At 43.1% G+C, this 22467-nt stretch overlaps 6 protein-coding genes across 9 annotated transcripts; 4 read left to right on the plus strand and 2 right to left on the minus strand.

Annotated features, from left to right (window-relative positions):
- Positions 1 to 1088: 1088 nt before the first annotated feature.
- Positions 1089 to 2397, plus strand: RB195_022782 (uncharacterized protein; the record flags this gene model as incomplete). Of its 2 annotated transcripts, XM_064210004.1 has the most annotated exons (2): positions 1089 to 1211; positions 1984 to 2397. In XM_064210004.1, 2 exons carry the CDS (start codon positions 1089 to 1091, stop codon positions 2395 to 2397), a joined length of 537 nt encoding a protein of 178 aa, XP_064065884.1. The 2 variants fall into 2 exon arrangements, with proteins under 2 accessions (XP_064065884.1, XP_064065885.1); XM_064210003.1 differs by lacking the exon at positions 1089 to 1211 and having other exon boundaries at positions 2152 to 2397.
- Positions 2398 to 2799: 402 nt separating this feature from the next.
- On the plus strand, positions 2800 to 3414 carry RB195_022783 (uncharacterized protein; the record flags this gene model as incomplete). The annotated part of the gene is made up of 1 exon (XM_064210005.1): positions 2800 to 3414. One exon carries the CDS (start codon positions 2800 to 2802, stop codon positions 3412 to 3414), a length of 615 nt encoding a protein of 204 aa, XP_064065886.1.
- A 42-nt stretch (positions 3415 to 3456) lies between these two features.
- Positions 3457 to 3942, plus strand: RB195_022784 (uncharacterized protein; the record flags this gene model as incomplete). The annotated part of the gene is made up of 1 exon (XM_064210006.1): positions 3457 to 3942. The coding sequence occupies one exon, from the start codon at positions 3457 to 3459 to the stop codon at positions 3940 to 3942; it is 486 nt and encodes a 161-aa protein (XP_064065887.1).
- Positions 3943 to 3974: 32 nt separating this feature from the next.
- RB195_022785 (uncharacterized protein) lies at positions 3975 to 5454 on the minus strand (the record flags this gene model as incomplete). Of its 2 annotated transcripts, XM_064210008.1 has the most annotated exons (3): positions 3975 to 4106; positions 4290 to 5333; positions 5410 to 5454. In XM_064210008.1, the coding sequence occupies 3 exons, from the start codon at positions 5452 to 5454 to the stop codon at positions 3975 to 3977; spliced, it is 1221 nt and encodes a 406-aa protein (XP_064065888.1). The 2 variants fall into 2 exon arrangements, with proteins under 2 accessions (XP_064065888.1, XP_064065889.1); XM_064210007.1 differs by lacking the exons at positions 3975 to 4106; positions 5410 to 5454 and having other exon boundaries at positions 4179 to 5267.
- Positions 5455 to 8673: 3219 nt separating this feature from the next.
- Positions 8674 to 16718, minus strand: RB195_022786 (uncharacterized protein; the record flags this gene model as incomplete). Of its 2 annotated transcripts, none has more annotated exons than XM_013435003.2 (6): positions 8674 to 8717; positions 9512 to 9617; positions 9837 to 9943; positions 10037 to 10129; positions 10186 to 10279; positions 16602 to 16718. In XM_013435003.2, the coding sequence occupies 6 exons, from the start codon at positions 16716 to 16718 to the stop codon at positions 8674 to 8676; spliced, it is 561 nt and encodes a 186-aa protein (XP_013290457.2). The 2 variants fall into 2 exon arrangements, with proteins under 2 accessions (XP_013290457.2, XP_064065890.1); XM_064210009.1 differs by lacking the exon at positions 8674 to 8717 and adding an exon at positions 8893 to 8996.
- Positions 16719 to 21066: 4348 nt separating this feature from the next.
- RB195_022787 (uncharacterized protein) lies at positions 21067 to 22425 on the plus strand (the record flags this gene model as incomplete). The annotated part of the gene is made up of 1 exon (XM_064210010.1): positions 21067 to 22425. The coding sequence occupies one exon, from the start codon at positions 21067 to 21069 to the stop codon at positions 22423 to 22425; it is 1359 nt and encodes a 452-aa protein (XP_064065891.1).
- Between the last annotated feature and the right edge of the window lie 42 nt (positions 22426 to 22467).

Genomic DNA, 22467 nt, shown 5'->3' on the forward strand with positions numbered 1-22467 from the left:
AGAAAACCGAACCTTGTGAGATGAATTTTTTTTTTTGCCCAATATGGCAGATAACTCTGCTATCTTCAACACCTGTAGGCAGATGTTACGACTGCAAAGTCTTGGATCATCGTAGTTGAAGATCACTATGTTTTGTCTAACACATCAATACCAGACAAATTTGTTATGTCTGACGGATCTCTTAGACTATATAATATGCCAAATATGCCATATGCCTACAATATACCTACCGAGGAACGAACAACTATAGTTTTCCAACATCCTTTCTTCTATTCCTTTTGATGTTAAAGATAAAGGATAAAGTGCACGGCGTTGATCACTCCCCATGGGGATGAGCCTACGCGTTCGACTTCAACTCAGACTTCGTTTAAGGTTTATGGATGTGCGTGTAGCCTTACAATGACTTGCGGTGGCTAGCCGATGTGCCAAGCCAGTGTTTTTATCCTCGCAGACAGGTGGTCAATTTTTGGACCCTGGAAGGATGAAAAGCATGGTTTGCACTGAGACGAATTCGAACCTCCGATCGATTGTAGGCACAGCGGAACCTCTTACCGACTGCGCTACACCGCCCCTTTGACGTTAATCCTCTCAACTATAGCCTTCCGATATCTTTTCTTTCATCTATTGTGATGGAAATGCATTTATAAAGTTAAATTACCCAAGTATGAGGTTGCAGTGGTATCGACAGTGATCGACTCGTTCAAGAAGACCCGCGTGGTATCAAAAGAGCTGCCCAACCACCATATGGTGCATCGACCGTTCGACTAAGGACCACGAGCGAAGCAATCAGAAACAAGGAACATAGTACCAACTATGACGACCGCTCTATCGACCAGTCATGGACTTCTCACCCGAGCAAGCAACCGCATGAAGACGCTGTAAGCAGACGATCAAGATCTTCTTCAAGCCAATTTCCACCTCTTCATCAATAACTATGAAGAGAGGACCAGAACAAAAGTCTTCGAAGAAGACTTCGCAGGACAACGGCGACAATTAACAAACTCGAGAACGCCCTGTAGAAATACAGTAACACCACAGACAAACTGGATGAACTGACTCTGTCGATACCAGACCTCAGGAAACGAATCATGAAGAACTTTGAAGCTGCCCAGGCTCTACTCGACAAAGCGCACGCGACACTGATGACGCTGACAAAACTTCAAGCAGACATCGATAGCCGTGAAGACTCAAAGGAAGCAGATGCACCTAGAGTGAAGCTGGCTCGAATTCCGATTCAGAAATTCAGTGGCAACATCTGGGAATGAGGAATGATTTGGAAGTCGTTCGAACGCAACGTACACTTTAGACGTATGGACAAGATGTACAAATTCAACTATCTTTTCTAAGCTCTCGAAGGCGAAGCGAAAGAAGCCGTGAAACAATTGCAAGTCTCGAGCACTCCCTCGTCATCTCCCATCTGCAGGAAAAATATAGCATTGTACATACACTCATCGACTGACTGATAATAAAGATTCAAGCGGTGCGTGTCAAAAGTGCTTGCCTAGAAAACTAATTAATACTTTCACTGATTAACTTGTCTGCATCACTTCCCAACTGGAGCTAAAAGGCGAACAAATCGACAACGCCTTCCTACAGAAGCAACTCCTGAGTAGGTTTTCAACAGACATCCAGCGTCACATTCTGCGACAGACGAACACGCGACAAACAAACGGATAATAGAGCACCAAGATCCTGCTGATGATAGGGAAAGAATATGTTGCGGACGAGTTCAAAATAATCAGTCAAGTCGAAATGAAGACAAACAACTCATGTCGGACGACAGGAAAAATCTCGCACCACCTCCACAATGAAGCAAGGAGGAAAAACTTCGAAAAACCCAATTCCACTTGGCTTCCACTGCAACAAACTAGGGCATCCACCGAAGGCTTGCTCCCGAAATAATTACCCTTAGCCAACGTTTTCAAGTTATGAAGGTCAACAAGCTCTGTCAAAACTGTGGAAGGAAAGGACATGTAACAATAGGATCTCCCTGGGGAACATGCTGACTCACGCCGATGTGGAATCTCGGGACATCACACTTCCATCTGCGAGAAGCTTTTCGAATCGACAGGCAGATCGAGGACACCTCCAGCAGCTCAACTAACGAAGAAGTCATCATTAAAATCAGCACCACACGCATCGACAACGTCTATGAATGTAAATACTGTAGTTTTTGACCAAGCGAAAATCGAGAAGCCGAAGTCGGAGACAGTCGTGCATGGAAACGACAACGCGGAATCCCTGATTCTCTTAGGACACGCAAAAGTTCGGAATCCGACAACTGCAACCCTAGAACCAGTCTACGCAATGCTTGAAACAGGAGCCGACAGATCGTTCGTCTGCAACGAATTGGCCGATCGACTGCAACAGAAAGATGTGGATTCTAAGCAACTCTAAGCATTAACACTTTCGGATCAAGCACGCGGTAAAACGAACGATCACTGTGGGAGGCCAGCGAAGCTCTCCATACCTTTACAGTGACCAAGATCGAAAGAATCACGGAAACGCTGCAAAGCAACAAACTTTGTCTGGAGCACAAACGATTCCTTTGCAACAACGAAATTCAACTCTGCATCAGTTAGCTTTCACATGGTATTCGACCTCAAATTCTACTCGGTTGGACTGACCTATTTTCGCTGCTGAACAGCGGATAAGCATCGCAACACGTTCTCCCTTCAGGACTACGCCTCATCCCTTCGAAGCTAGGCTACCTCGTTGCGGGTCGATCGAGCAAAGACATTACAGTTAAAAGAAAATGAAAATGGCATCGACACAGAAGCGAATGAAATAAACGAGGGAATGACAGTCTACACCGTAAACACTTCTTCAAACAACGACCCTCTACAGTCTTGGGAAGATTTTTGCACACTCGAAACAAACGGAGTAGAACAATTCGAGGGACCACTGCCCAAAGAACGTCAAATAACAGACGCAACGGTTTTGAAAACCTTCGGACAAACGATCGAACGAAAACAAGACGGCTACTGCGTGCGCCTCCCATGGGAAAAAGAATTTGTGCAATTCCCGGACAACAAAGAACTCGCCGTGCGCCAACTGCAATTTTTCATGGCAAGAATGAAATCTAATCCTACAGCAACAGCAATAGCAGCAATGGTTCAGCAAATGCACGAATCACAATCAGCTTTACCAACGAAGAAGTTGACGAAAACAAGAAACCTGATGATGGAGATGTTATACACTACACTACCTGGTCCATCGAGCTGCTATAACCCACACAAAAGCACGATCAAACTACGAATCGTTTTCGATGCTTCTGCGCACCTGAATAACCTCCCATCACTTAACGAAGTACTTCATCGAGGACCTGTAGTGCTCCCTAAGCTTTGCGACATTCTACGAGTCATAATCGGAAATATCGCAATCACCAGTGATGTCGAAAGGGCATTCCACTAAGTACGAGTACATCTACAGGATAGGGGTCGCTACTCGTTTCCTATGGTTGAAATACCCGGACTCACCATTGATTCCAAACAACATGGTTGCATATCGATTCAGCAGCGTCAAGTGCTCTTCGGCCTCATTTACTCGCCGGTTCTCCTTTCAGGGACAATCAACTACCGATTGGAAAACCATGCACAAAATAACCACATCGGCCGAGAAATCGAAAACAACACCTACAAAGACAATGTCGTTCTAACGTCGAAATCAACTGACGACGCAGTGCTGCTCTATAAAGAGTCAAAAGCAATCTTCGAAGAAATGCAGATGAATCTCAGAGAATTCCTATCAAACGACGGCCATTTGCGACGTCAAATAGCTGACAAAGACTTTAGAGAGAATCCGAATCAGAAAACCTTAGGAATACTGTGGAACTCGACAGATGACACCCTTCTCCTGGCCTCTAGATCACAGATGCGATGGTCGGAGCCGGTGTTCCGACCCCCTTCACTTTTGGGCGGTAGGCGAAAAGACCTACCATAGATGAGATTCGAACTCCGTTTTTGTCAGCCCTTTTATTGCACAGTCTGTAGAATTCTCTGCAGTCTTGACGTATCCAAACCGTACTGGTTGGTCGAATTCATTAACAAGTTTTCGAACTTCGTTCGGAGATACTTCTCTTGGTGATCTTGTTCTTCGGTGGATATCTGGAGCATAGGTGTGATAGGGAGGAGACGGACCCTCCTCAGGTGAAGGGGGTCTAGCTCATGGGGTGCAATTCAGTTGAAGGGGGTCAACCGTGCGAAAGTGAAGGGGGTCTTTTTGCCTACCGTCCAAAAGTGAAGGGGGTCTTTTTGCCTACCGTCCAAAAGTGAAGGGGGTCGGAACACCGGCTCCGACCATCGCATCTGTGATCTAGAGGCCAGGAGAAGGGTGTCATCTGTCGAGTTCCACAGTATTCCTAAGGTTTTCTGATTCGGATTCTCTCTAAAGTCTTTGTCAGCTATTTGACCTCGCAAATGGCCGTCGTTTGATAGGAATTCTCTGAGATTCATCTGCATTTCTTCGAAGATTGCTTTTGACTCTTTATAGAGCATCACTGCGTCGTCAGTTGATTTCGACGTTAGAACGACATTGTCTTTGTAGGTGTTGTTTTCGATTTCTCGGCCGATGTGGTTATTTTGTGCATGGTTTTCCAATTGGTAGTTGATTGTCCCTGAAAGGAGAACCGGCGAGCAAATGAGGCCGAAGAGCACTTGACGCGGCTGACTCGTCGTTCTGGAAGGTTGTCCTGGGTACCTGTAAGGGATGTTGTTCAACTTCTGACAGGAAACGCAGTGCTTGATGACGGTGCGCGCCATTTGACGTAATTTGGGTATCCAGAATCGTTCCCTTACTCGGGCCATTATGTGATTTATTCCACAGTGTAGCGGAGACGGCGCTCCTTCCACCACCAGTCGGACGAGGTCCGTTCTTGTAGCGAGTAACACAGGTTGGCGAGTGTTTATTAGAAGGTTGGAGTTTCCCAATCGTCTTTGACATCGAAGAAGTTTTTGACCGTCTTGTTTGAGTTTCAGTTGCTTCAAAGCATGAAGTTTCGTAGAAGAAAAACAAACATTCCAATGATTGTGGAAAAAAATGCTCATTGCATTTTCTCTTTCGGAAGCATTAATATATAGGAATGACTCCATTGTTTGTACTTCTGGAATGTTTGCTTCGACTCGATCACGAAGTTCTGTACTCACTTTGGCGAGTATCGCCTTGACAAAGTGCATAACGAATGCAACGACGTTTTGAGCGCGCGTGAGTCGACTATGGCGTTTCCCATCCAGAAGGTCGAAGGGGGCTTCTTCCGCCTCAACCTTCATGAGGCAGATTTGATCTTCGTCGATATCTTTTGGAAGGTTAAATAATCTGCACTCTTCGGACCAATCCTTTATGGAGTGATTCAGAAGGCTGGGCCTTTTTTTCGATTCCACAATGTTGAAAAAAAATGCGAATCACTCTCACCTCCATCTCAACACCACCGAATCCACGGTTAATGTCTACATGCATCTCTGACGGAAAAAGAAGTGGCGACATGGAATCGAGAGATTTACCCCAATCTATTTTGTGGATCGTGGAAAGCAACACGAGGATTACATTGAACAGTCAACGAGAACTGTAACTGTCAGCCAGCGGAGAACAAAATCAACTGCGTACGCAACGATCACAACATTGCAGGTATCTTCAATGATGAAGTGAAAAACCGCTTACCCACAAAACGTCCGTGGCTCACTCTGAGAAAATCGGATTCCAATTCCTCAAACGTTGAGTGAGTTGATGAGTTCGAGGAGAGTGAGACTATAATCACGAACGCAATTTGCAGTGTATCTATCAAACACTATCGCAACAGGATGCTACAACTGTCTTCGAGAGGCAGTAGCAAAAGTCAACTGCATAACAGCTGAAGAGCATACAATAGCAAGCATTGAATGCGACGAAAACTGCTCCATTCCATGCTAAAGAGAAGGAAGTGAACGGACTCTACGATTCCATCGATTACGACACCGAAGCAAGGATCAAGAAAATATATCATGCGGTGCGCTGGCAAGCACTTTCGAAACAACGGGAGTCTTACAACGGACGCACACCATCCAGGGCTCAACCCTGAAGATCATCAAAGGAGAAAGCACCTTGTTCAACAAACTCACCCTTCGTGACTTCACTCACATCCTCGACGTCATGAGTTCGTGGTACAAACAACTCGTCCTCGCAACAGCTGCTTTTGTACTTGCGCTGATAACTGGTTACTTACTCTTCTGCTGCTAGGGTCTGCGAGTAACAGTTGTACTACTTCGCCTCCTCCTACTTCCTCTAATGTTTACTAAGAAATGCTTACGAAAAAGTGTTATGCTCATGATACACCCCATGTTTTCAGAAAAGAACATCTAGAAAAAATTTGTGACTTCATTCACATGTCAGCATACATTCATGTAGCAACGCTCCTGTTTCCATACCTATCAATACTACAACATCAGCTCCTACCTGCGCACACAGCAAAAACTATCTTAGCTTCAAACAACTTTCTTTCCTCCCCCCTACTGGAGAGTATAACAGATAGCTCTGCTATCTTCAACACCTGTAAGCAGATGTTATGACTGGAAAGTCTTGAATCATCGTAGCTGAAGACGACTATATTTTGTCTAGCACGTTTTGCATGTCTTAGATCTATATAAAGCACCGCCGAAGAACGAACGACTATAGTTTTCCGATATCTTTCTTTTATTCCTTTTGATGTTAGTCTTCTCAATTATAGCCTTCCGGTATCTTTTCTTTCATTGTGATGTAAATGCATTTATAAAAATTAATTATCCAAGTTTGAGGTAACAGTGGTATCGACGATGATCGATTCGTTCAAGAAGACCCGCGTGGCATCAAAATAGCTACCCAACCACCATACCTAACGAGCTTCTCGAGCGAAAGGCCTGATACGGCTCAAGGTTTCTAATATAACGCATATCCCAACAAAGGCTTTCCTTTCTCTCTGCTTGCCAAATCTCGATATCGTTAGAACTGCACTTTCTGTTCGTTTCTAACACCACTCTCTTCTCTCTTTCGTTCAATTCCTTGAGCACCACCTCGGCTTCACTGGTGCTTCTCGAATAGAGAACGGTGTCCGCGAAACGAACCCCCTTCCAGTGGGTATGGTGAGGGAGTCCTACAAGAACTATATCGTAGTGATGCACCGATCGTAGTACCTTTGATCGACCGATGCTGAGAGCATTGCATTCATTTCTATCCTGTCGAAGGCTTCTTCGTAGCTAAGGTTAAAGATTAGGGCAAGAGGCAGATAGTAATCCTCTATCAAACACGACACCGGTCTGGATGTGGGTTATACAACTGACAGAATCCAGCTTATTCTTAGGGTTGAGTTTCATCCACCGTTTTTGATACGCACCTGGGGATCTTGGTGAACACTTTGTATAAGACGCCCGGAAACATATCGGACGGTAGTTTCGAAGGGTGCGTGTAAAAAAAGTCCCGGCGAATTTTTGAGCATTTCCCGCTAAACATACGAGCTACTATTTTTTTTTGGAGGATCAGACACATCTACTGGGATTTTGTGATGTGAGGTGAACTTGTAATCCTACTACAAGTAAGAGAAATTCTCACGTGAAATATGAAATGAGGATGCATATAATAGCTTCAAATTACGTATATGAAAACTTTCGCTAAATACGGAGCATTCTAGCTTTCAAAGGTAACGGGAATAAGGATTATTTTCATCCTGTAAATTCCAAGCTTTTTTGTAGCCTTATTTTATTTTATTTTCGGATAGAGAGACCTTCTGCATCTCTGACCTCTTGGAACTTACAGAAAAAAGTGCTCAACTTTTATAAGATTTCTAAACTTCCTGAATGTAATATCTAAACAAAACTCACTCCCTTTCTCTTACTAGAACATCACACAAAATGGCATGCACTTTTAACTATATCGTTCTTTAATTTATTCGGTAATTCCGACAACTCACACCATTCTTCTTTACATATTCCCTCATAACTGTGAAGTTCTTTCCGTCTGTATGACTACAAGAACATCTAGGACGGTTGTCTGTGTCTCCATGAACGACTGGATCGTGACCTCGTTGAGGTATCTTCGCGAACCTCCCGACTTATCCACTGGACACGTAACGTGTCGGAAGCACTCGCAAAGAATTCGCCGGGACTCTACCGTTCCTGTTTTGAACCATCAAGAAAATTTTGCAAATGCTTGAAACGGTGATATTCGCTAGGTGCCAGATCCGGAGTAAACAGCGGATGCGGTAGAAGCAGACATCCAAGCTCTCGAAGCTTCCGACGCGTTCTTATGTGTGCTGCCTGGAGGTATCTTGATGAAACACATCACTTTTCCTACTGGCCGATTCTGGCCGCTGCTGGTCGATCGCCTGCTTCAATCTAGCCAATTGTTGACAGCAGAGGTCTGAATTGAGTGTTTGCGCCGATGGGAGGAGCTCATAGTGTTTGAGTCCCTTCCAATTCCTTCCAATCTATGATTCCGCGATTGGACCACGATCTTTTCTATTTTCGCAATGGCACCTTGAAATCGCTGTAGAGTATGATCCAGTGGATGTTTACATAGTCAGGTATAGCCCACTAAAGACATCTAACGGAAACGCTCAGAACATTTTACTTCATTGCCCATGTTTGACTGTCTTTGAATCTTGGCATGTTGAAACGTAGTTTTTAATTGATTTCCTTGAGCTGTAGGCAAGATTGGTATTGATCGTCTTTATTAAACGACGGCTAACGTTTCGGCGTTATCGCCTTCGTCAGAGCCTGGGAAATTCAAAGCCATTAGTGATTTATCCTCTCAAGCGCATCATCCCCCTACAGAAAGCATCCAAACGGTTGGCAAACTCAAGCAGCAACACATTGACTAGTAATTACCTCATTAGCTAGACTTGTTAACGCAAAAGACCACCACGTACCACAACAATGAGTCACAAGGGTTTTATATAGGGACGTCATGGCCCGCCCTTAGATCAAAACCCGCATAGTCTTGATATGGGGATAACTCGTTTGTGATAGCAATGCACTCATCCTTCTTGTTCATTTCTGGACTTTTGGCGGTTATCCAAAAGACCTCTAGTGTTCTGCGTGCTGTGATGTCGGACTCGTAGGATAATATACGAACTTCTACCTCTAATTCGGAGTTTGGATGACATATTCTACGGTGTGCTCCAAGTGGGGTGAAGGTTTTAGATTTTGCGAGGCCATCTAGATGCTGCTTGACCCTAATACGCAGTGGACTATATTTTACTTCACTTAATATTTCCTGCAACGTGCAGAGTGCTGCATCTGTTGCTACCACTTCTCTTGTTTCATTATCAAGGGCGAAAAAGTGCATCGACAAATGCTTCGATATCGGAGCGATGGCCTTCTTTTGATCGATGCATATGTACAATTCCAGAGAAATTGACGTTCGGATGCAACCTAGTACCGAATAAAAACAAAATCGAGGTATTATTCAATGTTTCTACTGTAACTTATTAAAACACGACTGAAATATAAATATAAACCTCATCTGGTGAAAGCTTAGGAATAAGGAGAGCAATACGCAAGAAACATACCAGGGACGAGCTCGTGTTCAAGGCTCGAATACTCTCCCTCGGTTTGTTCACGGACAATGACGAAATCTAGCTTCCTTCCATGCCGAGTTTTGATTCCCTCCAAGGACTGCAACGTAACTATTGGAATTACGCATAAGCGTCTTTGTTCGCATGACGTCTTTGATTCGCTTTTAGGAATTTCGTAGGAATCACAAAATGCAAACCGTTTCAAGCAGAGGAAACCGATACACCGTGTAACACTACAAAGGAGGAAGACGAATTGTTGTTCAATTTGCAGAGATGCAACAACAGGTGACAAAAGAAGTAAATTATGAAAAGAAGCTACCTTGATGTGGACAACATTAGCGAAGAGATCAAGGGCTCGTCGAAGACGCATGTTCAATCCACTAAGCTCTCCTTCAGTGTGAAGGACAGCGGATTCTTGTATAGCACCTTCAAATGCAAATAGAAGGAAAAGTATGATGATAAATATGCAGAAAACTGGTTTAAATACTTAACAGACTTAAGCAAATAAGAAGTCTACACCTTTGAGAGCAACATTATTATTTCGAGCAATTGATTTCACAGCATTTTCTATAGAAGCAGATCGCGTGTAGTGCACCTCGGATAAGAAGATTTCTGAATACACACTGGGATTGCAGGTGTGAGTATAAAGGAAACCAATAGTTAAATACCTTCGAAATCTAGCGGAATTCCCGTATTTTTCACAATATCTTGCACACTATATATAAGCTCTGGACCAACTCCATCTCCTGGGATTATAGTTACCTTAAAGCAACCTTTTTTCATCCTTTGATCCTCAAAAATAAATCGTTATAGTAGCTGTAAGCCATATTCGCTAAGGTATAACTCCTTACATCGTTTCCAAAGGTGTTTGAATTCACTTGATGGTAATTTCAACTTCGATTACTTGCGAATGAGAAATATGACAGTAGACCAAAATATGCGTATTATAGATTATATGCTGATCTGAACATTCCAAAACGACGGCCCTATACGCACATGTCAAGCAGCAGAAGACTTTAGAGGCCCAGGTCAAGCAGCAACAAAAGACTCTGGATGCCGTCATGAAACGCAAGGAGCAAATGTCCTCAACGTGATCATTACGCCCACTGCCTCCCCTACCACCACGACCCAGTCACCAACTCTTTCTCACCCTGACTTCTCGAGTTCAACCACGATTTGGATAGTAGATGCATGTTCGATATGTGGTGCAACCAATACGAAGACGTAATTTCCAAGGATGATCTCATTCCTGACGCTGCAGCAAAAGTCCGCCCCACTATTTCGGAGCTCGACGCCGTCATTCACGAACATAGATGCGATAGTCGGAGCCGATGGCCTCTTCACATTTGAACGGTTGAGGAAGGGACCTTCTTCACTTTTAAAAGAATGGTGAAACTACACCCTTCACTTTTGAACGGTTGGCGAAAAAACTTCGTTCACTTGAGCTGCACCCCATGGGCTAAACCCCTTTCACCTGGGGAGGGTCCGGCTTCTCCCTATTGCACCTCAAGAACGATTTAAAAATCACACCCTACTAAAGTTTTTTTTTAAGATCTTTTATCTATCTAAGATCTAAGATTTCTTAGATTATTAATTTTTTTAGCACTTCCCAAGCGGATTGGTCAACCCAAGACACTTTATCCTTTACCAAAGAAGACCCGAAATCTCCTTCGAACATAAGATGAAGACACTCAAGCTGTTCAAACAGAAAGAGTCAATCTCCACTCGTCGCTACATTTACAACGTAATGGTGAATTAGTGTAATTAAACTGGAATAATCAACCAATTACATGAGATGTTCAAACATGCTCAAACAGATAAAGTGCCTCGTATGATCTGTGGCACTGCCGCTACCACGCAAGATGGAGGATAATCCGCAGACATCGCTCGAGGACCCAGGGCAAAAATTCAGCAGTTCGTTGACATTAGTCATTATGCTAAACTCCTTGGGAACCAAAATTCGTCGTCAGTTTCCACAATCACTACTAAGAAGGACGGAACACGATACCTTCGCCATGCTTTCGTTGAGGAGGATGTGATTCGGAGAAGGACTTCGATTTCATCAACAAGATATGCCGAAAGTACTAGTATACCATTTAATTATGAATTATTTCTTCTTCTTGTATATCTAATAAACATTCTCTTAGTTAACATAGGAATATTTCTCGCTTGCACTTCTGCGAGACAGCAGTACGCAACATCGGAAGCGACTGAGGAGGGCACCACTACCATTAGGAATGTCCACCGCTGGTTGGCTCACTTCGCAAGCAGAGACACGATCTTTGAAGAGGAGCCTCGGTCGGAGCGCTCCCACTATGGAAGCCATATTGGACGCTGCCAAAGAAGGTCCGCAGGTCACCATTAGCAGTCTTACGATAAAGTACGGTGCAGCCAACCAGCAGTCTTCAGCCCCAGCTCTTCAACTACAGAAAAGTGCTGACTCGATGGATACCTCATTTCTTGATGGACGGAAAACGGCACACATGGATATACATCTTTCAGTCTCTACTCCACCAGCATCGAGAGGCTTCTCTGGGAGATTATATATATATATATATATACATATGCATGTATATACATGTATATATATATGTATATACACATGTATATATATATGTATGTATATATATGTATATATATAAGCCTGAACGTCCGGCCAAAGCCGGATTTCAGGCTTGTTTTGGTGTTCGTTTCGCTCGCCTTCACCGATCAATAAGAAATAACAGTAGCGACATTTTTTGAAAAATTATAATTGCTTTTTTCTATCAACGCTTTCTTCAATTTTTTTCCACCCGAAAATTTACGCATAGATGAAAGATTTTATGGTTTTTCCCTAATGCTCAGTTCTATATTTGGAGAGCAATCCAGCTTAATTTTACATCTATGTGTCTCTCAAGCTTCCACAACTTTGAAACATTATTCGAAAAATGAGTCTCCTCCATTTTCAACTATTAGCAAAGAATGATGTGCTAACCTGAAATGACGTGAATATCACTATCGTAGTGATAGAAATAACGTTCTACGTCAGATCGCGTAAACTGTTGGCTACTATGTATTGTATTTGATCAGCCGTTCGCCTGTTTCCTCTTTCTGAAGAAAGGATGTCAGCAGCAAGAGCAGACATGCTGGGAAATAGATATGCAAAGGCACCAGAGAAACCCACTCTACCGCCTTGGGGCTCCCGCGCACTAATCCGACACGGTGGAACCCGTCTCTCCTCACTCTGTAGCTTTCCGACACCGGCGCACCATTTCAACCCCATGGGACCCGTCCCACCCCGTTTCATAGTTGTTTGGCTCCGGGGCACGAATTCGACACCGTAGTACCCGTCTCACCCAGTTTTATCGCGTTGAGATGCCAGCGCACCAAACCGACGCTATAGTATTTGTCTCCCTCTGAGGAATTTCTCGACTGAGACACACGCATACACAAACGCAAACACGTGGCAGAATAAGCCCGTTATTGTACAGCATAATAGTTTGCAATTTTGGGAGACTCAAGTACACATTCACATAAAAGTTTATTTACTCTCACTAACATATGAGAGAAACTAACTTGCCTTATCGAAGCCAACATACATGTCTAAACAACTTTGAACAATGGTTAAAAGGTAGAGCGCTCGCCTATCAGGTGCACGGCAATGGTTCGGCACCCCATCGGTGCAGAGTTTTGCATCATTATGAAGCATTTTCGTGACACACACACACAAACACATATATATACATATATATATATATATATATATATATGTATATATATATATGTATATATATATATATACGGACTAAGCGCGTTATTATATAGCATGATTGATCGGTAAATGCGAGCGAAGCGAACACCAAAAAAAGCCAAAGTCCGGCTTCAGTCGGACGTTCAAGCTGATATATATATATATATATATATATATCCTTCACCCGGAGAGAAGGCCGCGAAGTCCAGGGTGTGAAGTCGCCGTCTGGAAACTCTCGAGCTAATACGCCAACGCTGAGCAGCACGAGCAGCCAAAGGAAGGACAGAGGCAACCAAAAACTCCCGAGCTCGCAAGGCTTTGCAAAGAAGTAATAAAAGAAGACCTCAAAGAGAGAAGATACGTTTTGTTTAAAGCTGAAGAAGCAGGAAAAGAGCATTCGCTACGCCCGTCGAGAATTCGCCAATCGAAAAACGAAGATGAGTGCTCTTCGCAACCCAAATGGAACGACCATTGCATCGAAAAGGGGAATGAGGAAAAAATCATAATCTACATAAATCCACTCTGATCTTGTCGACAGCCACGTCCACTTGCCTCCTCATCATGTGAGGGAAGATGGGCATGTCATTTTAGAGATTCTCCCGTCCGAGTATCGTGACATGCTGTCACGTCGATAATAAATCGTACAGCACCCGATCCCAAGTAAGATCAGAACATCTGAATGATCTTCCGCCAGTTGTTACCAACACTCTGACGACACTCCCTCCTTACACGGTACCTGATGAGCGAAACAAAGGGAGGAAGGGGTGGAACATCGCCCTTAACAATTCTGGGTTTGTCATTTTGTATCGTATAGAACTGACGGATGTTGAGAGTTAGGGGTAATCGACTATGCTGATTACGGATATGCATATTGCACAGATAATATCTTCTTCCAACGTTCGATTTCATGTTTTTTGCGCTTATCTGCCACTTAGAGGTTGCGAAATGAGCCAAAGACTACGGGGACATCTCATTGCGAATATCGGTACGTCGTCGAAGGTATCTACGAGAAACTGTCGATAGTATTCATGTTGGCCTACTTTTGCCATATAAACGATGAAAACAGCCTTTTTCACATACATTAATCGTAATTTCTACGTGCCAAGACATTTTCGCTCTTCTAAAGTAATCTATAGACTTCTCTGATAATCCATCGAAACGCTTTTTTTGTGTGATTTGGCACCTATCCATTTGCTAAAGTGTGTTTTTAGCGAAACTGCTGCCAATGCAGTTTCTTCTTTTCTGGACTTTGAAATCACTTCGAGAGACAACGATCCACTGCTGCAGATCGAAAACAAGCCTGATGTATGATGTGATGAATGATGGTTTGAAATGGTAACTCAAGCAAGACATGGAGCAGTACGACCCTTCTTGTCCAGCTTCTCCATTGATGACATCATGCGAAGTACAGTCGACCAGTGTCCTGCTGCTATCATCTTAACACCATCACGACGCCCTTTGACCGATCTCGAGTACGCCAACGATATTGTTACATTCGCGCAAAGCAGTTCTACGTCTGTGCCCTTTTAGGTCAATGTGGTATACCAGCAGATGACAGGTGAAGGAATCAACATCCAGCAAAAGTGCTCACAGAAATCGTCTTCGCTTTTTGGTCACATTCTGCAGACACCAGCGGATCGCTATTTCACACAAAAGTGCCTGGGGACACTCGTCACTGGTAGGCAGTTCAGACGTCAGGTCTCGCAGGATATAGAATAATAACGAAAGGATTGATTCTCTGCAAGCTCCTGTTGAAGATCGAGAAGGTTGGGCATAGCTATAATCAAGGACGACGGCGAAGGCGCGGACAATCGCGCCAAGCGATATCAGCCCACCGACTAAGTCAAAGTCATGCACATTTATATATAACGCGCCGTTAATGTTCTCCGAGCACAATAGGTTCTATCATCATTTTGAATTTAGGATGCAAATTCACAAACCAAAGCTAATGGAATGACATTATACATATATTAAGAAACATTCGGACTTTTTAAGCTGATCTGTGGACTTCTGTTATACATTGCTTCTTCACATTAGTGTTTGTGCTAAACGATAGTGTTACCAGCGCGGGTGCCCGGCATCTTCTACTGATATATATATATATATATATATATATATATCGTCTGGGGCCACGCCGACATATATATATATATATATATGTATATATATACATATATATATATATATACATATACACATATATATATATATATATATATATATATATATACATATACATATATGTATATATATACATATATATATATATATATACATATATATATATATACATATATATATATATATATATATATATAGACCCAGACGATCACATGCAATTTTACCGAATTTCCACCAGGGAACCAACCAAATAATTTTAGATTATGCTTAAAGGCATCACCCCGCGAATCTGAGCTGGTACGAATTTCAGGTGGAGTATTCATATATTCATATACGGGATCGTAGATTAAGGAGAGGGGGGTGATTCCGTCCATTCGTTCCTAATTGCCATAAAAAACGGCCCGGAAGATACGGCTTCGAGCGTTCCAGCGCGCTATTTTCTAAAACGAGTTCGATTGGAGCACGCCAGCCGTGTGCACACGCCACATTTTCAGGACCATTTTTTACTTCTAATTAACAAGAAATGGACGAAATCACCCACCTCTCCATAATCTACGATCCCGTATACGAATACTCCACCTGAAATCCGTACCACCTCAGATTCGTTGGGTGATGCCTTTAAAAAAAAGACGGCTCCGACGGTTGCGTTTCCATCGTACTTATTCTACTAAGAATAAAAGTGAGATGCGAACTTTGAAATTATGTTCTTTACACAGCTTCCTTGTTTCTCGCACTCTCCAACTACGTCTTCTACTCAGTAATGGACACTCATAAGAGTTTTCTAAAAGTCACATATAAATGGAGCTTGTACTATCTCTATCGTCAACAGAGAAAAGAAGATGAGTAAACATCTTGACCTAGAACGATTTTCGCGATCGAGGAGCTCTTTCTTACCACATATTTGAGTCTTCGTTGAATCGCATCTCCTCTGCAATGCACGAAATAGATTCAGGCGCTGTATGAATTGGCTTTATTGTCGCGTGAAATATTCTAGTGATCTATTGCGCTGCTACCTAGACCTAAATAAAACAAGCGACTAGAACTGAATAATGTACTGTACTTTTCGTGAAATCTGAGTACGGACCTGTTTGTAAAATTTAAAGGAAATTGTTCCTACAATAATCGAGCGTTAACTTAGACTTCAGCAAACCCTAGTAGAAGCATTTTACAAACACTTACACCCAAGACTACAAGTAGTCATAAAACCGTCAAAAAACAGAAGAAGAAAAAAACCTTTAGTTTGTGCGCAGGTTCCGAGGTAGTTTTAAGTGTGGACACGGCGGCACATCGACGTAAAAGCACTCTGTCAACAACTTTTGTCATTGGAACCAAAACGCGAGAAAACGCCATGAGACCTTCCTGATGTCATAAATAGTTGAAATATGAATGAATGAACGACACACGGTCACATCAAAGCAATAACACGCGGAGGTAATAAACATATCACGGAGCGGCGGCATATGTACCATCACACCGCGATACCTTGCCGAACGGCGCAGTCGCGACGCGCCTGCTTCGACAAGGGAAAAGGTAGTGCTAGAGCAAGCAATTGTCACACATTTAGGTGAGAATTCCACCATGACTCTTCAAGTGGAGTTAGCACAAGGATAATAAGATAAGATATATAGATCATAGAGTGTTCTAGAGGCTCAGCTCGGTCATATCTAAGGGAACTGTTTTTCCACTCACAACTGATCAACTCTAGATCGACTGTCGGCTGCATCAGAAGTTGTTCTCCCTCCTTTCTTCTTTTTTCCTGTAAAGCTGGGATTTCCAATTGTTAGAGTTGTTGTCCTTCTTTTTTACTTCCCTCCTTCATTACAGGTTCTTGTTCACTTGCTGAACTCACATTTTCGTGTATGCGCAAGGTTCACCAGCATCGTCCGACATATAAGCATAGATAAACAAGGCGGTGGCAATCCATCTGCAAATAGTAGCAGCTGTAAAGTATAAGAGAGCATATCTTCGCAACAGTACTACAGCTACAGATATCTCTTCGCTGTGCCTCTCAGTTTATAGATATTTTACGAATCAATTACGATCTAGCCAATAATGCGAACAGTGTTAATCTACGTTGATCGGTAATTTATCTTCAACGACTCGCTCGTCGACGTGGGGCGTCTCAACCTAATTCGTAGGGAAGGAAGTTGTCTTCCACGCCGTTTTCACGACGATTAGCGAAGTTGAGCGGATCCACGCTGGTTTCCGTAATCTGCAAGCTGACCGCTTAAGGTTTTCCTAGACTTTCCGTACTAAATCAGTTTCGTGATATGCTGCCTCAAAGACAGAGTATCACGAAACTGACAGTGTTGGGGCCTCTGTGGGCAAATATAGACTTTGCGGTGTAGACTACAAGTATGAGAGTGACCGCGTTCAGTTCCTAGTAATTGTCTTTAAAAAACGGCGTGGGAAAAGTTTGTTCCTCTTTCTAGCGCCACACTTGTACACACTCCGCCTCCCTCAGCAGCCTATTCATTGGTTTTACATTCGCTTCTCCTTTCTAAGAGTGCCCACGATCCTACCTTGGATTCATTACTTCCTATGTTTTCTTCATTGCTTCTTCAGTGACTGCTAATGTACGAATTGCAGGGGAAGATCAAATACACCTCAAACTTTGGTAATTGAGCTACCTCACTCTATCCTCTATTAAAAAGTCGCGCGCTCGACATAGTCGTGCACTGTACGAAGTGGAAAACTGCCTTGAGCGATCAAGTTTTTCTTTCCGTAAAATATTGAAGTTGACTGAGAAACTGGACAATGCCTTACAGCAACAATTACTTATCAGATCTTTGCGTTTTCGCTACAGATCTCCCGCTTAGAGTTTATGGAATGCGAAGAGGAACTGGAGTGAAACTTGCTATGAAAGGGACGGGGTCGTTAGGTACCCGCAGCCGATTATCTGCAGCCGGATAAGTGCCAGCAGAAGAGGCTATCATTAGACCAGAGCAGGCATATCTTAGGTTAGCTGTGACCACTAAGCCACGCCCATCCATCACCACGTCTCAGATGTCATGTGCCGTGTTTGTATTGCAACAACGTAATAGAGCTGACTTCTGGGAAGGTTTAAAGAAGAAAATGGCAGCAATGTAGAAAATGAAAATGCTAAAAATGAAGCAAAAAAGTAGGTGATTTGTACAAAAACAAAACAACATCATAAAAAATGAGTGAAGCTGAAAACGTTCCAAAATAAAAGCGAAAAGTGTAAAAACAAGAACTTGGTCGTTGAAAGACGTAGATTTATGACTGGAAAAACTTTGTAGGAGATATGGACATATATTTGTATTTATACAGAGCATTTAATGCTTTAATGCATTGTATTTATTTAATACTGCATTAGTTTGTAAAAATTTCGGTTTGTTTGTTTTACACAAATAAAACACTATTACTTTCTATTTCTGACATTTCGAGTGCAATATTTCGATGTATCTCCACACGTAAGCGATCGATAGTCCGTACAGAAGCAATACCGGGGATAGCATGCTCCTGGGAGACATGTTTCGCACCTCAGACGATGAGGGCCGAAGATGGACGTAATGGGCGGAGCATAAGGCGAACGCAGCGCAGTGCTCTGCTAACGCTATTAACTGCTGCGCAGCGCAATTAACGATCGCCATTGCCAGTCGTTTCACCTAAGGACAGGTTGTCGCAGAGGCTGCGGGTACCTAACGGTACGAACCCGCTATGAAGGTGTATGGGGTACTGTTTCCAGATATCGGTATGTTGTGGACAAAATCGTCAACCATTTGTTGGCAAGGGCAGGCGTGTAAGTGGGGAAAACCCTCCTGATAACGTCCCCCTCCATAGAACACCCTTCAGAAAACGAACACTTCTTTCTCATTCTTTCTAGTATGGTCGCTCATGTAGCAATAAAAAATTAGTTATAATGAATGTAATTAAAGAAGCAAATTGGACGTTTGATAAATAAATCAAATAATATAATATAGCAAGTACTAATGAATGGTGATATAATGAATATTAATTTAAAGTGCCGCAAGTAAAATAAAAATATATGAAATAATATAGACGCCACTGATAGCTCACTGCAAAGATTAGAAGTAAGTCAGTAAGTATGTGAGCATATAAATTGAATTTAGAGCACTGCTCGTCGCATATAGGTGTTACCTAGAGGACATTTTTGCGATTAGAACCAGGCTCTGATTGGAAATTACTGTTGGACTGATCGGATTTTAGTAGCTTGAGATAAACATGAATAACGAAGTACAGAAGAAACGGAGGAAGACAGGGGTGGCTGCTTTCTGCAGAGGAATTTTTTGCACTATAAAAAGGTTGGAATATCTCTTCAGAGATTCTTTGGTTTTTTGAAAGCTAGTTGAGAAAAGTTGAGAAATTTAGCAATTTTCTCATCTTCTTCTCATTTAGCTTTCGAGAGAACTAAAGCTATCTGAAGGAAAGCGAAGAATGAATTGTGATACCAAAAACCTTCCTCTCCAGAATACTTCAAACTGAATTCGTCCTTATAAACTACGAGTTGAGTTATTGAACTTTGTTTGAAGTCATACAGATTTTGACTCGTTGCCGAAAATCTGAGATTTCGCACTTTTTCCCGTTGCAAACAGACGGTTGCGCGGTTGAAAAATTCGATGTCATATTTTGATAGAGCATCGAGGAAAACTGTTAATTGCGACTTTTGGTTTTTGTAGGTGTTATGGTTCTTTCAAAAACTGGTTGAGAAGATCTCCGATAAGTGTGCCTGCAACAGCGATCGAAGCTACGCCTGTCCAAGTGCACTGCCATCCTTGGGGAACGGTAAAGAGGGTCCCGGCGGATTCTCCGCGAATGCCTCCGAGACATAACGTGCTCAGTGGTTATGCCGGCGGATACGCGAGCATACCTCGAAGAGGTCGCGCTCCAGTAGTTCATGAAGACGCAGACAACCGTCTTAGATGTTTTTCTAGCCACAGAGACGCAGAAAACTGCGGAGTTACAAGAAAATATGCAAAGAAGAGTGGTGTGAGCTGTCGAAATTACCGAATAAGTCAAAGAATAATAGTGCTAGATAGAAGTACATTTGATTTTGAATGGTGCTCTAATAAAGAAAGGGAGTGAGTTTGTCTTCATATCACCTTCAGAAAGTCTAGAAATCTTACGAAATTTGAACTCTTTTTCTTCCTATAAGTTCCAAGAAGTCAGAGATACAGAAGGTTCCTCTGCCCAGAAATAAATTAGGCTACAAAAATGCTTGGGAGTTACAGGATAACGATAATTCTCATTACCGTTACTTTTGAAACCTGGAATGTTCTTTCTAACGAAATTTTTTATGCACGTATTTTGAAGCTATTAGATACATCCTTATCTCATATTTCACGTGAGGATTTCTCTTGCTTCTGGTACGATTACTAAATTGAGATCACTTCACGTCACAAAATTGCAGTGAATGTGTATGATTCTTCAAAACAATTTAGTGGATAGTGAATTATATCCTAGCCGGTGACGCAGCGTATGATTAGCGGTAGGTAAGCAGAGTCACCTATTTAGGTGCTAACGAAAGTGAATCTCTTTAGGACACGCACCATCGCTAATTGCTCTGACGAGGCATGACCGGGGCATGCTCGAAATTCCGCCGGGACCCTCTTTACACGCACCCGCCATCCTTAAGCTTCGCCCACTCCTTCCACCGAAGGCCCGCATAATATTTCTACATAGATATCCCGACAAAAAGAGCTTATAAGGAAATGAAATGGTAAAACATAAGCTCCTCAATGAGAAATTCGCTTCTGCGAATCTCGGTGTGCCTTTTGCTGTACTGCAGGAAACACGCATGGGAGATCGGCCCGTCATCAACATCGAAAATTACACCATATACTGTGGCGATGCTGATGAGAACAAAGCAGGTGGCTGCGCGATAGCAGTGAGGAATGATTACAACAACCTAGTGGAGGAATTTGGCTCAACGTCGCCTACACGCGCCCTTGTACATCTGCGGGATCGCAGAGGACGTAAACTTTGGATCGTAAGTGCTCACGCACCTACGGAAACCGCTGAGGACAACAGTAAGGACGTCTTCTATAATGAACTCAATTCGTTGACGTCTAAAATACCAAGCCAGCAGGAAGTCGTTGTCGGAATCGACGCTAACGCGAAGATGGGACTCGAACAGCAATCCGATGTGCTAGGAAAATGGTATTATCCAGCGGAGCCCACGTCAGACAACGATGACCGTCTGGTCAACTTATGCGAACAGACGGGACACATCATCACTTCAACGTTCAAGAAGAACCATCGACGCCATCAGCTCGTGTGGCACGGGTCAACCTTTTTCACGCCTGAAGAGCAGCGCAAGAGGAAGATGAGGACTCTTAAACTTCAGCTTGACTACCTTCTGGCAAGGAACATTCCTCAGCCGGTTATCCGAAAATCTAGAGCTGTTTGGGACGTCGCGTTAGACTCTGACCACCGTCCAGTTCTTCTCAGCTTCAAGATACGGTTCCAGAGGAGAAACCGAGGAGTTCCTCTTCAACCGAAAATCGACATGGCAGGTTTGAAAGACGATGAATGCAGAACAAAATTCCGCCAACGTGTGTCTATTCATGTTGGAGTACGGACCAGGAAGAAGCTTAGCGATGCGGATTCCTTCACAAAAAACATCCAGGACGCTGCAGGGGAAACGCTTCCAGTTCTATTGCCGCGGAAGAAGTTTTCCTTTGCGTCTGCAGAAGAAAAATCCACGTACAATTCTGTATGTGTCGCGTGCAACGCTGGTGACTTCAACCAGGAAAAGCGTCTTAGAAGGAAGCTCCATCGTCAACTGCAACAGGACCGCAACAACGAGTGGACGTCAAGAGCGATGGAGTTTGAGAAGGTGTGGAAGGACAGGAACCCGCGGAAAGCCTATGCTCTACTAAAACAGTATAGCAGCAAAATGAAAAGATGTTCTCCTGTCCTCAACACTGCCAGTGGAGTAGCTATCGGTGAAGCAACCCTTCCAATTTGGAGGGAACACTTCAAGACCTTGCTGAATTGGTTAGCGCCGTCAGCTCCTGAACTCGAGCACGTTCATAGACCAACATATGCGGTTAACGAGGAGCCACCGACCTAGTCGGAGGTTCTAGTCTGTATTCAAAAAATGAAGAATGGAAAA

The sequence above is a fragment of the Necator americanus genome, chromosome X (genome assembly GCF_031761385.1).
Source record: "Necator americanus strain Aroian chromosome X, whole genome shotgun sequence".
In the NCBI taxonomy this organism is placed as follows: domain Eukaryota; kingdom Metazoa; phylum Nematoda; class Chromadorea; order Rhabditida; family Ancylostomatidae; genus Necator; species Necator americanus.